Below are 14,481 nucleotides of genomic sequence, written 5' to 3' on the forward strand. Positions count from 1 at the left end.
TGAAAGTCCTTGAATATGACTTGCCCTAGTCTCTATGAACCCTCAAAACGTGCAATTTTTACCTGTGAGATCTGGTGGAGTAGAAGTATAGAGTAACATGAAAAGAAAGGACTCAAGTTGATTTTTTTTTTGTTTTATAGAAATAGACAGATGACAGTTCATTATACAGTCATACCCACATCCCTCTACCCATTCGAGCCCTACCCCCCACAACCACTTTCTACACTGTAGCTGGAATAATTAAAGAAAAAAAATAGTTTAACAGTCATTAATAAAGCTTTCCCAGGATTTTGTTGATGTTCAATGCAGTGTGGCAGTAATGGTAATAGTGGTAGTAATGTAATCTTTTACGATTCGGTTTTGTAAAAGAAACTATTAATTTCTTCTCAGCAATTAAGTTTGTAGTTCTTTTCGTTCTTTTTGTGTGCTGCAGGCATTGTGGCGTACTCTCCGTAACCCAGCTGAGAGCATCTCTCATGTCGCCTACCGGGTACTGGGAAAGTTTGGCGGCAGCAACAGGAAGATGCTGAAGGAGTCTCAGAGGCTGCATTACGTGGTGACTGAGGTCCAGGGGCCGAGCATCAAGGCTGAGTTCACCGACTGCAAAGCTTCTATACAGCTGCCCATGGAGAAGGTAAGAGCAATGCTGGAATGTTGTTATTCACTTTAATCAGAACTCTGAGGGGGAAAGTTTTAGTTTGATTTTCTTTCTCTGCCTTTTTACCTTTCAGTTTTAGAAAGAGAGAATTAAAAGAGCCTGATATTCCTCATTATTGTGCTCCACTGAGAGCGATATATCTCTGTCAGGGCTCTGTGTGTGAGAGAGGAGATGTGTGTGTCCTCCAGGTAATTAAATTCATCTCCTGTTTCTCCTCCTCATCCCCAGTCAGTAATCATCAATCTAGTGTGGGCCGCCATGACGGCATTATTTACTCTCACTAATGGCTGCTCCTTCTTTCTGGCTATCCATCTGTGTGTTTGCCATCATCACCGTCACACACACACACACACACACTCACACACACTCACACTCACACGCTGTACCGCCACATGCACAGGGCTGAAGGCATGAGCTCATGATGCAGCCATATGGACAGTTGGCACATTGAGGGAGAGATGCTTTAAAGTGCTGTGAGGGAAACACAGAGATCAAATAACTGTGATCTGATTAAAACATTCACATGGGATTTGATCTGCATATTTTTGAATTTGTTCCAGTGCCATTTTACCTCTTGAATTTTACTTTTGACTGACCACTTCTGAAATATTTTCCTGTTAGACTGTACTCATAAAAAGGCTTTAGTAGTAAACTGTGTTTCCTCAGCATTTTGCCCTTCAATTTCATATCAAAATACTAGTAATAGAGTACTCATAATATGCTTACACAATGACAGGTCTACAATTCAATTCTGCCGTGCCCTCCTCATCTCTCCTCTCACCCTCCAACTATTCTTCCATCCTCTTCATCTTGTCTCCTCTGTTCTGAGTGGCATTAATTAGTTCATTTTCCCCCTCTTTAAGTGCCTGGCTGCGGTGGCTTGAAATCATAATGACCTTTGCTCAGCCAGATGGCACCCAGTATTACCTCCTGCAAATTAAATCACACATAGTTCAATTCCTGTATTAATAATATGGAATATGGATGTTTTGCACCAGAGGAAGGTTTCTTTTAAGATTATGAGATAAAATTTGTATGGTGTGTTCCTTTCCAGGCAATTGAGACGGCTCTGGACTGTCTGAAGAGTGCCAACACAGAGCCGTACTACAGACGACAGGCCTGGGAGGTTATTAAGTGTTTCTTAGTGGCCATGACCAGTCTGGATGACAACAAGCACGCTCTCTACCAGCTACTGTCTCATCCTAAGTAAGTACACAATCTGCCTTTGGTTTTCACTGTGGTAAGTGGTCTAATTTTATATTTTTTCTTTCTTTAACAACTCTTTTGAAAATATGTCAAATGTGTATCAGTGGCATAAAATGGTCTCAAAATAGAAATAATATTGTTTATTGCAATTATTACTGGAACAATCAGTCATCTAACCGGACATTATTTATATTGTCATTTCAATTGTAATGAAGTATTCAAGACTACACAATACATGTGTTAGACTACTTTTTAACACAAAACATGTAAAATGTATTTGAAAGAACATCCTTGACACACTGCATTTCCCTGAAAACAATCATGCTTGTCTCTGATCAATTATCCCCCTCTTTAACCTTTACTCATCTTGACCTTGACCTCTACCTCAACATTCCTGTCTGCCCCCTCTGGACCCCACCCACTACATCATCTCCCTGTCACATCCACCTGTAGCCTGCCACCTGCCAACATGCCCTACTCTGTCTCTCATGTCACGTCTTTGCCGCTCTCTCCACTACACACTGCCTCATCAATTCCATCTCAAGAGCGAGAGTTGCTAATTGCACACTGCCCCCCCCCCCCCCCCCCCACCCCCTGGCAGGCGGAGGCACATACATGAACAGACAAACAGGAAGGGGAGGTTAGTCACATTACCATCATTGATCCTCGGGCAGGGGCTAATTGACTTTCCCCTGTCTGTTTACGCTGCACCATGCCCCTTACACTCTCCTGTCATTATGCACATCAGCATGTGCGTGTGTGTGTGTGCACATTTTTGTAGGGATAATGAAGTGTGTCACTTATGATCAGGGGGCCCCACTGCCGCCGCCTCTTGTAAGATGTCTTGATTTGCAGAGCCTCTTTCTGTCTTCTGTGCACATCACTGTCATTGTTTGGGCTCTGTAAATACACCCTTTCCATTTTAAAAGAGAAAAACACATATATGCCACCTGGAGAGCATGTACAGTGTTTGAGCGGCAGGCCCCTGGTTGAGTGAAGGCCAATTTATCTGACACTCTGTCAACCCTGCGGCCCCCTACTTTCTTCACTGTCTGCCATGTTTCCTCATGTAGCCTTCTCCCCCTCCTCCTCTCACCCCTCTCCCTCCCTCCCTCCACGTCTTTGCCTTCCTCCAAAGAGCAGTCTTTTAAATGGCAATAATGAAATGAAGCGATCCATCAGGTCTGCCCCTGGCATGTGGCATTATAAAACACAAGCTCAAGCATGGAGAAAACAGCTGCTCTATCACACCAAGGCCCAGTTGCCTTCAGCTGCAGTAAATAACGAAAATACCAACGGGGGACAAACAGGGAGAGCGAGAGAGAGGAAAGAGGAAATTCAGAAGTGCAAGTGTGGGGACTGCAGACAGGAAATGCATCTTTATTTTGACATATTGAGCACAAATTATTTAGTGTCACTGCTATACATTATCATTATATTGTTAATCCTCTAACTTAACATGTGTGGTCCCCCCCCCCTTAGCTTTGCTGAGAAGTGGATCCCCAATGTCATCATCTCTCATCGCTACAAAGCACAGGACACACCCGCCCGCAGGACTTTTGAACAAGCCCTGACTGGGGCATTCATGTCTGCTGTGATAAAGGACCTGAGGCCCAGCGCACTGCCCTTCGTTGCCAGCCTGATTCGCCATTACACCATGGTCGCAGTGGCGCAGCAGTGTGGTGAGGGACTGGTGCTACGTCTAATATTAGCTTTCTGATTTGCCCCGACATAGACTCCCAGCTGCACAGGAACATCAGTCACTTTCTAATTTTGTCCTTTCATTTGGTTTTATTAAAATTCTGCCTTTTCCATTTTGTATTTAACACAAATAAAAGAATAATAGAAATTTACCTTTACTGTAATAAACTTTTAATATATATTAAGATTTATATATATCCTCCCCTCTGTGATCCCAGGTCCTTTCCTGCTACCAAGCTACCAGCTGGGCAGCCAGCCGAGCACAGCCATGTTCCACAGTGAAGAGAACGGCTCAAAGGGCATGGACCCGCTGGTACTGATTGACGCCATCGCCATCTGCATGGCCTATGAGGAGAAGGAGCTGTGTAAGATCGGAGAAGTGGCCCTGGCTGTCATCTTTGATGTGGCCAGCATCATCCTTGGCTCCAAGGAAAGGGTCAGTCCAGATACAGTTATTAAGATATTGGCTGTCATGCTCGTTGTGCCAAACTGCACTGCCATTCAATGTCACCCTCAATCTTGTGTTAAATCAGCCCTCTCGGTGGAGTCGTTCTGTCAAATCGAAATGAACATCTTTTTCACAATTTATTCTTTGATGTACTTTTTTTGTATTTTCATCTGTGATGGTTTTTAAATGGGAACTAGTTAATGATGTTGGTCTCTTGTCTGTGTCTCCAGGCGTGCCAGCTGCCTTTGTTCTCCTACATCGTGGAGCGTTTGTGCGCCTGTTGCTACGAGCAGGCCTGGTATGCTAAGCTCGGCGGTGTGGTGTCCATCAAGTTCCTGATGGAGAGACTTCCTCTGATCTGGGTGCTGCAGAACCAGCTCACCTTTCTCAAGGCCCTGCTCTTTGTCATGATGGACCTCACAGGAGAGGTGAGAAGAAATTATTGAATACTTAGCACATGATTACAGAAAAGTAGAAATGACGCCGCTGTTTATGAATTAAGCCCCATTACCACTACACAGAAAACCCACTGACACCCACTAACATCATCTAACTACTGCAGTGCCGATTTAAAACATGCCTGTTTGAAATGGGGTGACTGCTTGGCCTGTGGAGCTTTTTCTGAGAAAGAGCTCATACAAACAACTTTACTCTCAACACTGCACTTAAATGGTGCATGTGCCACAGAATGATTTATAAATGTTGAAACAAAATCCTAACAATTATTACAGTTATGTTTTATAGTAGAAGAATATTTCAATTAAATTCATCAATTGTGTTTTTGTATTTTCTGATCACTGGCCACATAAAGAAATATGTTTTTTAAAGCGTGAATTGAATATTTGGGGACACTGTATAAGAGTGAATTTATTAAATATTTATTTAAAACTAAATATTGTAGTCTAACCAACAGCAGACCATTAAAGTGTGAAGGGACATTTGTAATACTGCACTTGATACGAGTGAAGTTATTAAAAATTTTTGTAGAATGTCTTAATGCCCAACGTTACGTTTTGTAGACTATCCTTGCACACTCATCTGCGCTGGCTGCACTCAGAAGGAGTTATTTGTCCAGCTCAGAGGATGGCTCATTTGATGAAATGTAGATCGTTGTCTACCCTACTACTGTTGGAAAGAGGAGCTGTTTTTGTTTCAGCAGTGTTTCACTTCTGACTTATTGATCCTGGAAGTTTGAATCTGTGAATATATTTCCAACATAACCAAAGTGGTTTTGTCAGGTAGCTGCTGTCCTGCCATCCTGGCTCTGCGTACCAACACTGAGTCTTTCTGTGATGCAGAGCACTGGCCCAAAATGGCCTCCTTTAGTTTAGATAGTACGAGGAAGAAATACAGCAAAGATTGCAATTACTCGTGATCAGAGGCAGTGAAATACGCTCAGTGAGGCTGGCTTGCCGTGGCATGCAGCACCATGACTCACCTTATGCAGAGCCCTGAAGCCTCGCAGCAATTCACCTATCAAGTGTAAAGTAGATTGGATGAACGTTTCTCAAGATATTCCAAGGACAGAGAGACAGACATTCCTTGCTTCATAATAAGATGGGAAAGATTACAATCGCTACCCAAACCCATGTCAAATGATTCTGTAGTCATGGGTATTGATTGGCTCCAGAAGTACAACATCTGGGTGAATGGGCTAATTTTAGCCCCTTAAATGGCCAGATGCAATGACACACCACCACAAAAACAGCACTCAAACGTCAATTCAAATTTAGTCGGTACAGAGTTTGAGACAGAGACTGAATCAGTAAGATATATAAAGAGAAGTTACCACCACAACATTTTCATGCGCCTCCAAGCTGTTTTCTACTGTTAAGTAACCTGCTTTCTGGCCTGTCAGTGACATCAAACATTACACTCTAGTAAACAAAAAACAAACAAACTGAAAGGCATGCCTGTCTGCTGCACAGCCGTGTACACTTACCTTTCTCATTGCCCTACTGGCAATGAGATATGAGTCTGTCGCCTGTTTTTTGCAGGTTTTCCTGTGTAAACTTGCTAATTTTGGTGGAAAATGGCTTTTAGACATTGAGTGCAAAGATTCACCTGCTTCCATTTGTTCCATTCGACTTTTGTGTCCACATTTTTCACAAAGGCTTTTTACTCTCCTCTCTTGTTGCACTTCTCACTGCAGTGGCATTGTGCTGACTAACCCATTGATTTTCACAATAAGGTGTCAAACGGAGCCGTGGCCATGGCAAAGACCACCCTAGAGCAGCTGCTGGTGCGCTGTGCCACTCCACTGAAGGATGAAGAAAAGACAGAAGAGCTGCTGGCTGCCCAGGACAAGTCTTTCCATATGGTCACGCATGACTTGGTGCGAGAGGTCACATCCCCCAACTCCACCGTCAGAAAGCAGGCCATGCACTCCCTACAGGTGCTCGCACAGGTCACTGGCAAGAGTGTTACTGTCATCATGGAGCCACACAAAGAGGTAAGGCCAAGGACTGTGAAGTTTTCATTAACTGTAGGTCGGGATCAAGAGTTTCATTTTTCATATGCACCTGTCACGTCAGCTCAAAACACTGATCGGATCACTCTGGACTGACACCTTCTAAGATTTTATCATGTTAAACAATAGTTGAGAGTAAACCACAGAATGTCTTTTAATACATTAAATTATTGTTGTTTGTTTCCTTCTCTTCAGGTGTTGCAGGATATGGTTCCTCCAAAGAAACACCTGCTGCGCCACCAGCCTGCCAACGCCCAGATTGGCCTGATGGAGGGCAATACCTTCTGCACCACCCTGCAGCCCCGCCTTTTCACCATGGACCTCAACGTCATGGAGCACAAGGTCTTCTACACAGAGGTATCACAGACGTTCATCACTTCTACTTTTCCTTGTTGTTTTCTACCAAATAATCACTTCCTCTCTTTCTTGGTTTTGTGTATTTTTGTACTCTAAAATTATATATTTAAATGACATAATTTGGCATAGTGTTATCTGGTACAAAGGAATCTCAGGCTTCTCAGAATGTATTAAACGTGTGTCTCTATCGAACATAAATATCTAAATTTCTGATTATTGAACTCTGATCTCTCCAGCTGTTGAACCTCTGTGAGGCAGAGGATGCTGCTCTGATGAAGCTGCCCTGTTACAAGAGCCTTCCCTCCCTTGTTCCTCTCCGCATTGCTGCTCTCAGTGAGTCTGCCCTGCTGAGCATTGTTCCCATGCATCATCGGAATTTTGCAATTGATGCTTACTCGTCTTTTGTGTTCATAGCAAACTATTAAGGATGAAACTATACACCAGAAATGTGCATACTATTCATAACTCATGCAAACTATAACCCTCAATCTGCAGAAAACTCGTGTGACAGATTTTTATCATAATTTCATATTCATGTTATCAGAGACTGTTTTTATATTGCTGACCATATTTTGTGACTTTATCTGGATTAAATGAAAAACCATCACAGTATTCAAATAATCTGACTTGTTCTGTTTGGATGATGTTGATCATCTCTTGTCTGTGTTTTAGATGCCCTGGCAGCATGTAATTACTTGCCCCAGTCCCGAGAGAAGATCATAGCTGCCCTGTTTAAAGCCCTCAACTCCACCAACAACGAACTGCAAGAGGCAGGCGAGGCATGCATGAGGAAGGTCAGTGCAACATCTCTCATAAGACATTACATCATGACTTACAAGAGCTGTTACACTTGAAATTGTTATTCCCCTCAATTGCATTATTTTTTACTTTTAGTAGAACCTATAAATCTGTTTGCTGTGGAATACTCTTGAAAGTGGAAATAGACTCTTGTTTTTGCTTTAACTTATCATTTTGATGTCCATAGAATAATGACACCATCTGATTTATTATTGCATCCCTATAAGCCTTGCTTTCGCTTTGCTAATGTGTCTGCCACTGGGTACAGTTTCCTGTGAAAATGTGTTTTTGATTGCAAAATGCATGAAAATCTAAATGATATTCTTAATTTTTTTTCTTTGGAAAGTGACCAAAGTACTAGCGGGATAATGCCCAACCGGGTGTCCATTATTAAGAATTACTGGCTTCCACTACGCATCATGTGGTTTATGACTGTATGCAGCCATTAATTCCTTTGTTAGGCATTATCCCTTACTTAAAAACACTTGGTAGACTATATCGTAATGCTATCTTGCATATTGGTTATTTGTTTGCTTTTTGATTGTTTTTAATGACTTTGTTGATGCTCGGTGTCATTTAAAATGAGGGTTTCCCTCAATTGATTACCTGAGTATGGTTTGAATGAATGGATGATTAAATCTTACAAAAAACCTATGGAAGTAATTTTATTGTTTGCACCAAAATTTCCAATCCTTAAAAATTCCCAGAAAAGTTGCATCGAGAAATGTAGAAATATTCATAAACCACAACCTCTAACACAAGATGTTTGTATCTTTGTTTCACTCCTTTCTTCATCTTTGTATTGGCTCTCAATGGTTTGTTTAAATCAATTTGGAATTAATTTCAAGACTTTATTGATTACTCAGAAGGCTCAGACCTGTGTTACATCACTCACTTCAAATGATCAGAAACCCCAGCCTAAGAGCCACAGACATGACCTCTTTAAATCTGGATTAAATACTAAGCCCTCAAGCAACAATGTGACCAAACTCAAACTACAATTGCATTTTCTGCACCTTTTGTAGAAGCCTTCTACTATGTATGCTTTCCCCTCTTCAGTTATGTATTTCTGTGGTGTTATTTTAAGCTATGCATTTTTAGTTTGAAAGTGTAGGTTTTTTATGATCTTGTTCTCCATGGTTCATAAGTCTTTTATCTGTATCACTCGTGTCATTTGCCATCTCTGAGGTCCTTTGTTAATCTTCCCCTCGTCCCATTTCCCCTCCCAGTTATCTTCATATGGACCTCCCCTGCTTTATCACCCTCTCCATGAACCAGCCCTGCCTCCATTCATCACAGTATCCATACCATCTCAGCCTCTACCCATCCACCTCCAGCTCTTTGTCCCTCTTTCCCTTCAATTTCTGTGTCCTTCATTTTCTTTCTTCACCACCATCACTCCTTTTCACCATCCTCTCTCCGTTTTTTCATCTTTGCCCTGCTCGCGCTAATGAGCGTTGCCATGGCCCGATCGATACAGGATGGAGTGTTTGTTCTCAGCACTCAGAGGAAAATGAATGTGGCTGCCATGCATCATTCCCTCCCTCCGTCCCGTTGCTCTGTGTGCGTCATCACATGTGTCCGTGTTTATGGCTGGTCGTGCCCTCATTTGAGTGGCCTTAGTTTCTTAATGGAGACACAAGAGGTAGCGAGCGGTTCACGGGACGAGAAAACGTGACAAGGCCAGGTCTAATGTGGAGTGAAAATGATTTGATAGAACGTGTCGGAGACAAAAGAGCCGCTCACAGACCTTAATAACACTTTAAAGGTTGGACATAGCAAAAACAAGCAAAACAAGCCTGCAGAGTTATGATAAGAACGTCAAATAATCAAGCTCCCACACTTTGTTTTTTTTACAGTCTTCATTTTTAAAGTTTTATCAAAACTTTTTTTTCCCCCCTTGTACTCTGTTTTAGTTCCTGGAAGGTGCCACCATCGAGGTGGACCAGATCCACACTCACATGCGTCCCTTGCTGATGATGCTGGGTGACTACCGCAGCCTGACGCTCAACGTGGTGAACCGCCTCACCTCGGTCACTCGTCTGTTCCCAAACTCTTTCAACGACAAGTTCTGTGATCAGATGATGGTGAGTCACCACTGTCTTCTTCCTCAACGCAAAACATCTTGAAGGCAGAGAATGCAGTTTTATCATTGCATCAACGTGAGCACCAAACATTTTAACTGACCTTTTAACTGTAGATTATTCTATATTATATAAATATCTGTTTACATATGAAGTATACTCTCTTGTATTTCTCTTTGAAATTACTAGTCTCTTATTTAAAAATATATTTTATTTTAAAAAATATTAATTGTTATCGTTTATGGCTGAACAATTAACTGAAATTTTGATCAAAATAACAATACGACCTGCAATTTTCAATTTCACAATATTTTGTAAAGGCAAAATATGTGTCAAAATACCATATTAAATTAAATGTCGTGCTACAGAGAGGTCTAGGCCCGCACATCACATTCTACAAACTACTGAAGACATACATGCTCATTATAGATCCCCACAAAAATCACTACATCATCATTTTAATGTGTGTTTTTTGAATTAAATTATAATATAATATTATTATATAATCTATAATGTTGGTGAGGAACTTCACTCATCCAGGTCATGGTTACTCTAGGTGCTAAATCAATGGCAACTGGACTTCCTTGAGTTTCTTAAAGATGTTTCACCTCTTATCCAAAAGGCTTCTCCAGTTCTGAACTCAAGAAAAATTGTGCATTAGGTGAAAATTTATAAGACCAAAGATTTTGTCTTAGCTAATCTCATGTTCTGCCCATTGAGCTGGACAGATACACACTGTTTAAATCTTCTCTCTCCTTTTCTGTGTCTCTCAGCAACACCTGAGGAAGTGGATGGAGGTGGTTGTAATAACACACAAGGGAGGCCAGCGCAGTGATGGCAGCGTAAGTGTACACTTTTTCTCTGTACAGTAGTGAGATTTTTAAGACAAATGTAAAACATATAGAGGTCTCCTGTTTCTTTTACTGACTTTAGATCTTTTTTTTTTGAGTGTGACACAAAAGCAGTTGCAGCCTGTCAGAGCAGGTCAACACAGCTGGCACACAAAGCACACACAGAATGTATACACACACAAAGCCACAGTCACATGGAGACAACACCTCCTCAGTGTGGCCTCCTCCCAGATGAGTTGTGAGTGGCCATATTACAATCAATGATTAATTAGGCGCCAGGCAGGCGGTGGTGGGCCCAGCGCTGCGTCTCCTCATTATCTCCCCGACAGATAACCTTGTAAAGGCAGAGAAAAGGTGAGAGAGAATGCAGGGGGGAAACCAGCCGCCTCTCCCTCATAGAAATAAAGCCCTTCTCTTTCTGCCCGTTCATCCTGCCCCATCTCAAAACGCTGTCTTTAATTAGATGCAAATTGGCCCTTTGTCTTCCCCTCCCTCCAACCGGTGGTCTTTGTGCATGTTGACAGCGAAGCTGGCAGTCATAATAAAGCCAGGGTCGTGGGGTCAATTAGCCAAACCTGATAGAGACAGAAATTGGAGGAAGAACTGAGCAGGACGGTCTGAAGGCATGACAGAAAGGAGGAGAGGATAGAGCAGAGTAAAGAGCTCATATGGAAACAAAATGTCACTTTCTTTACTTCTGTCTCAAGAGTGTTTTCCCTCCAAATGCCATTGATTCTGTGTCGCTCCACTGAGTGCTGAGAAAAGTAGTTCCTGAGGTCGCTCTCAGAGGTCGCTGCTGCTGTCTGCCTGTTCATTTCATTATCAGCCTGTCTCATCAACACGCAGCCACACAAACATGCACACATACTGCTCTGCTGACTCTGATCATTGTCTCCCGTTCCGGTACAGCCTGCACTGGAGGGCGTTGAGGTGAGATGTGACCCGGTATTGCGCCCTCTGTTGGTGACTCTGTCAGTGATTTCAATCTAGTCGAACTAATGTCGTGCTGGTGAATTGAACCGATGTTGTGGTAGTGGTGCTGGTGGAGTTGCCCAGTATTTCTGTGTCCGTGTCTGTGGTCATCTCCAGAAATGTTTCTGTCATCTAATCTCACATTCTGACTGTTTTAGAAATGTTCAGTCCTCCTTTCCCTTTGACTTCTGCACCTCTGAGATAACGATAAAGTCGGTTTATGTCATTTATTTGTCTGTACGCTCATGCAAGTGTGCTGCTCTGTGGGAAGTTAACTGATTGCATTTTCAGTCCTGAGATTCGTCCTCGTCTTTCCACTGGCTGTCCATCAAAGACTGTCAGAAATAATACCCGTGTTTAGTTCAGTCACCTCTCCAAAAGTTTCATTCACTCCCTTCTTTCCTCCGCTCTTTTTCTCCAGGAGATGAAGATCTGTTCTGCCATCATTAACCTGTTCCACCTGATCCCAGCTGCTCCTCAGACTCTGGTCAAACCTCTGCTAGAGGTGGTCATGAAGACAGAGAGGGCCATGCTCATAGAGGTACAACACCAACTCTACTCCAACTCCTCTTATTATTCACTGTAGTTTTACCCGGTGTTACGACGGAGTTGTGTAATGCAGATGAAAGAAGCTAGAAATTAGAGTTTGGTCTGAGTTAACTGGTGCGATGGAAAAGCTAAGGAAAATGACCTTAAGCTAAATAACTTAAAGAGGACCTGTGTTTCTGCTCATTTTCAGGTTCATACTTTTATTTTGTGTCTCTACCACAACATGATTGCCTGCTGTAACACGTTATCTTCCTCATATAGCATTCCTGCAGCTCCTTGAAAGGAATTATTTTTTATTAAAAAATAAGGCCTAAGTGGTATTAAAATGTCTTAAATCAGTCTTTCAAGAGTCTTACAAATGCTCAGACATGGGAGGAAGGATTTTATGAATCTTATTTTTATATGACATTGCATTGCATAATCTCAGAATAATTGGTAATATCTGTTTTTCTTCAATAATTTACTGAATGCATCTCACATTAATGTCTCACAAATCAGGATAGTTTAATCTACAACGCTATTGTGTTTTCGGCTAGAATGCTCAGATCAAAGGACCCACTGTCTGCTAGCTAGCTTTCACTGTAACCTGGACCACATGGATAAGTGCAGATTCAATAGGCTATGTGTATTTTGTGCAAAAGTTTTTCAGACTCTGCAAGATGAGAATCAAGGCAGTGTAATCCCACATGCAGAGTGAAAAACACTATATTGCCAAGAAAAACTGCCATCAAGTGCCGCATATTTAAAACATCATTGGGCAAACTTTTCCCCAATCCTAATTAAATGATGTCAGTTTACATTTTTTTCTTTATTTCTGGTCATTGGTCTAAAATTTCATAACGAGCAGTATTAAAAAAGCCTAAAAAAGTTTTAATCTATCTCACCTGTAGACTCACCTGTCATCCTGTCTGTGTTAGAACACCTGTATTCACTTTGTCAAAAATGCTCTGCCCGAGCTCTTGTTTCTTTAAGCCAGCCTTGAGAAAAATCCCTGTCTGCTCTGATTGGTGCCTCTTGGTCTTCGGCATCTCAGTGTCTCTGTACCGTCATTGTAGCCAGGAAAATGACTGCAACGAAGTATAGCAGCACTTTCTACCGTGAAAAATCACTAATAAAATCTTCTAAACAAACCCCGACATTAGGGTTGCAGCAATATTCTGTTTTCAAGGTGTAAAATTGTGTTAAAATTTTTCTATTATTATACCGTGTGCGTTTGCTTATCTGTGGTACTAAAAAAAAAAAGGCAACCGGATGAAAAATCTACCCCGCATATTAAGAAATCTGTAAACAGCTGACGTCAGCTTGTCTTGAAAGTAGATAAAAACGTTAGAAACAGAGCATTCAGAACATTTACTTTTACATAGGCTTATCTTATTTTTATTTGAAATTTGATAATGTTTAACATGGTCATCCCCTATTGTAATGTTAAATATAGAGAAAATAAGGAAAAATGTATTGTATCCTCTCTAAGACATTTTATAGGAGCACAATGCAAAGCCTGATGAATTTACATAAATACTTAAAGTATCTATTGATAATCTCATTGATTTCTTCCATCCAGCAATAAACCTTTTTATCCTGTTTGATCTTTATCTGATGTTTTGTGGTAATTCAGCACTGATCCTCAAAGGAAAATCATTCCCATCTTTGTTTGCTTTTTCTCAGGCCGGCAGTCCGTTCAGGGAGCCTCTGATCAAGTTCCTGACACGTCACCCATCTCAGACGGTGGAGCTGTTCATGATGGAGGCGACGCTGAACGACCCTCAGTGGAGCCGCATGTTCATGGTCAGCAGAGCTCCCTTCAGTCTCTTTATTAACACATTTACCATTAAAACTGCATTTTGCCGCCTCAGTATAGGGACATAATCAGACTCAGCGGTCCTGTTACTACCAAATAGAGACGGATTAGTCCCAGTAAATTCTTAATTTTCTGCATTATGTTCCTTTAGATAACAGTTGCTGATCCAATGCAGTTAACATATTATGTTTAATTTGGTGATTTGTGTATGTGTTTACATGCAGAGTTTTCTGAAACACAAAGACGCGAAGCCTCTAAGAGACGTGTTGGCCTCTAATCCAAACCGCTTCGTTCCTCTGCTGGTTCCTGCTGGCACTGCAGCAACTGTAAGACCTGGATCTCCCTCCACCACCACGGCCAGACTGGACCTGCAGTTTCAAGCCATCAAGGTATTTATCATCAGTTTATTAGGATTCACACTGTCATTGAATTCCAGGAAAAGTTATGAAATCAGAAAATGTGTTTCCAGGTCTTGAAATATATGCTCATAAAAATACCAAAATATGTCTAACATTTACAGTGTGTTGTATGTGTTAATAATTAAAAATAAAGTGATGTACTACATGACCATTGAAACCGCTAAAGGAAT

General features: G+C 41.6%; 1 protein-coding gene across 1 annotated transcript in view; it reads left to right on the plus strand.

Moving 5' to 3' along the window:
- LOC121958888 (transformation/transcription domain-associated protein) overlaps positions 1-14,481 on the plus strand; it is a 102,692-nt gene that overhangs the window by 15,803 nt on the left and 72,408 nt on the right. The window contains 14 exon segments of the mRNA XM_042508052.1: positions 434-634; positions 1,713-1,864; positions 3,347-3,546; positions 3,784-4,001; positions 4,244-4,441; positions 6,205-6,465; positions 6,679-6,840; positions 7,077-7,173; positions 7,513-7,634; positions 9,555-9,725; positions 10,496-10,564; positions 11,967-12,086; positions 13,760-13,879; positions 14,117-14,281. Coding sequence (XP_042363986.1) covers positions 434-634; positions 1,713-1,864; positions 3,347-3,546; positions 3,784-4,001; positions 4,244-4,441; positions 6,205-6,465; positions 6,679-6,840; positions 7,077-7,173; positions 7,513-7,634; positions 9,555-9,725; positions 10,496-10,564; positions 11,967-12,086; positions 13,760-13,879; positions 14,117-14,281 — 2,256 coding nt within the window.

This window comes from Plectropomus leopardus, chromosome 19 (assembly GCF_008729295.1).
Source record: "Plectropomus leopardus isolate mb chromosome 19, YSFRI_Pleo_2.0, whole genome shotgun sequence".
In the NCBI taxonomy this organism is placed as follows: domain Eukaryota; kingdom Metazoa; phylum Chordata; class Actinopteri; order Perciformes; family Serranidae; genus Plectropomus; species Plectropomus leopardus.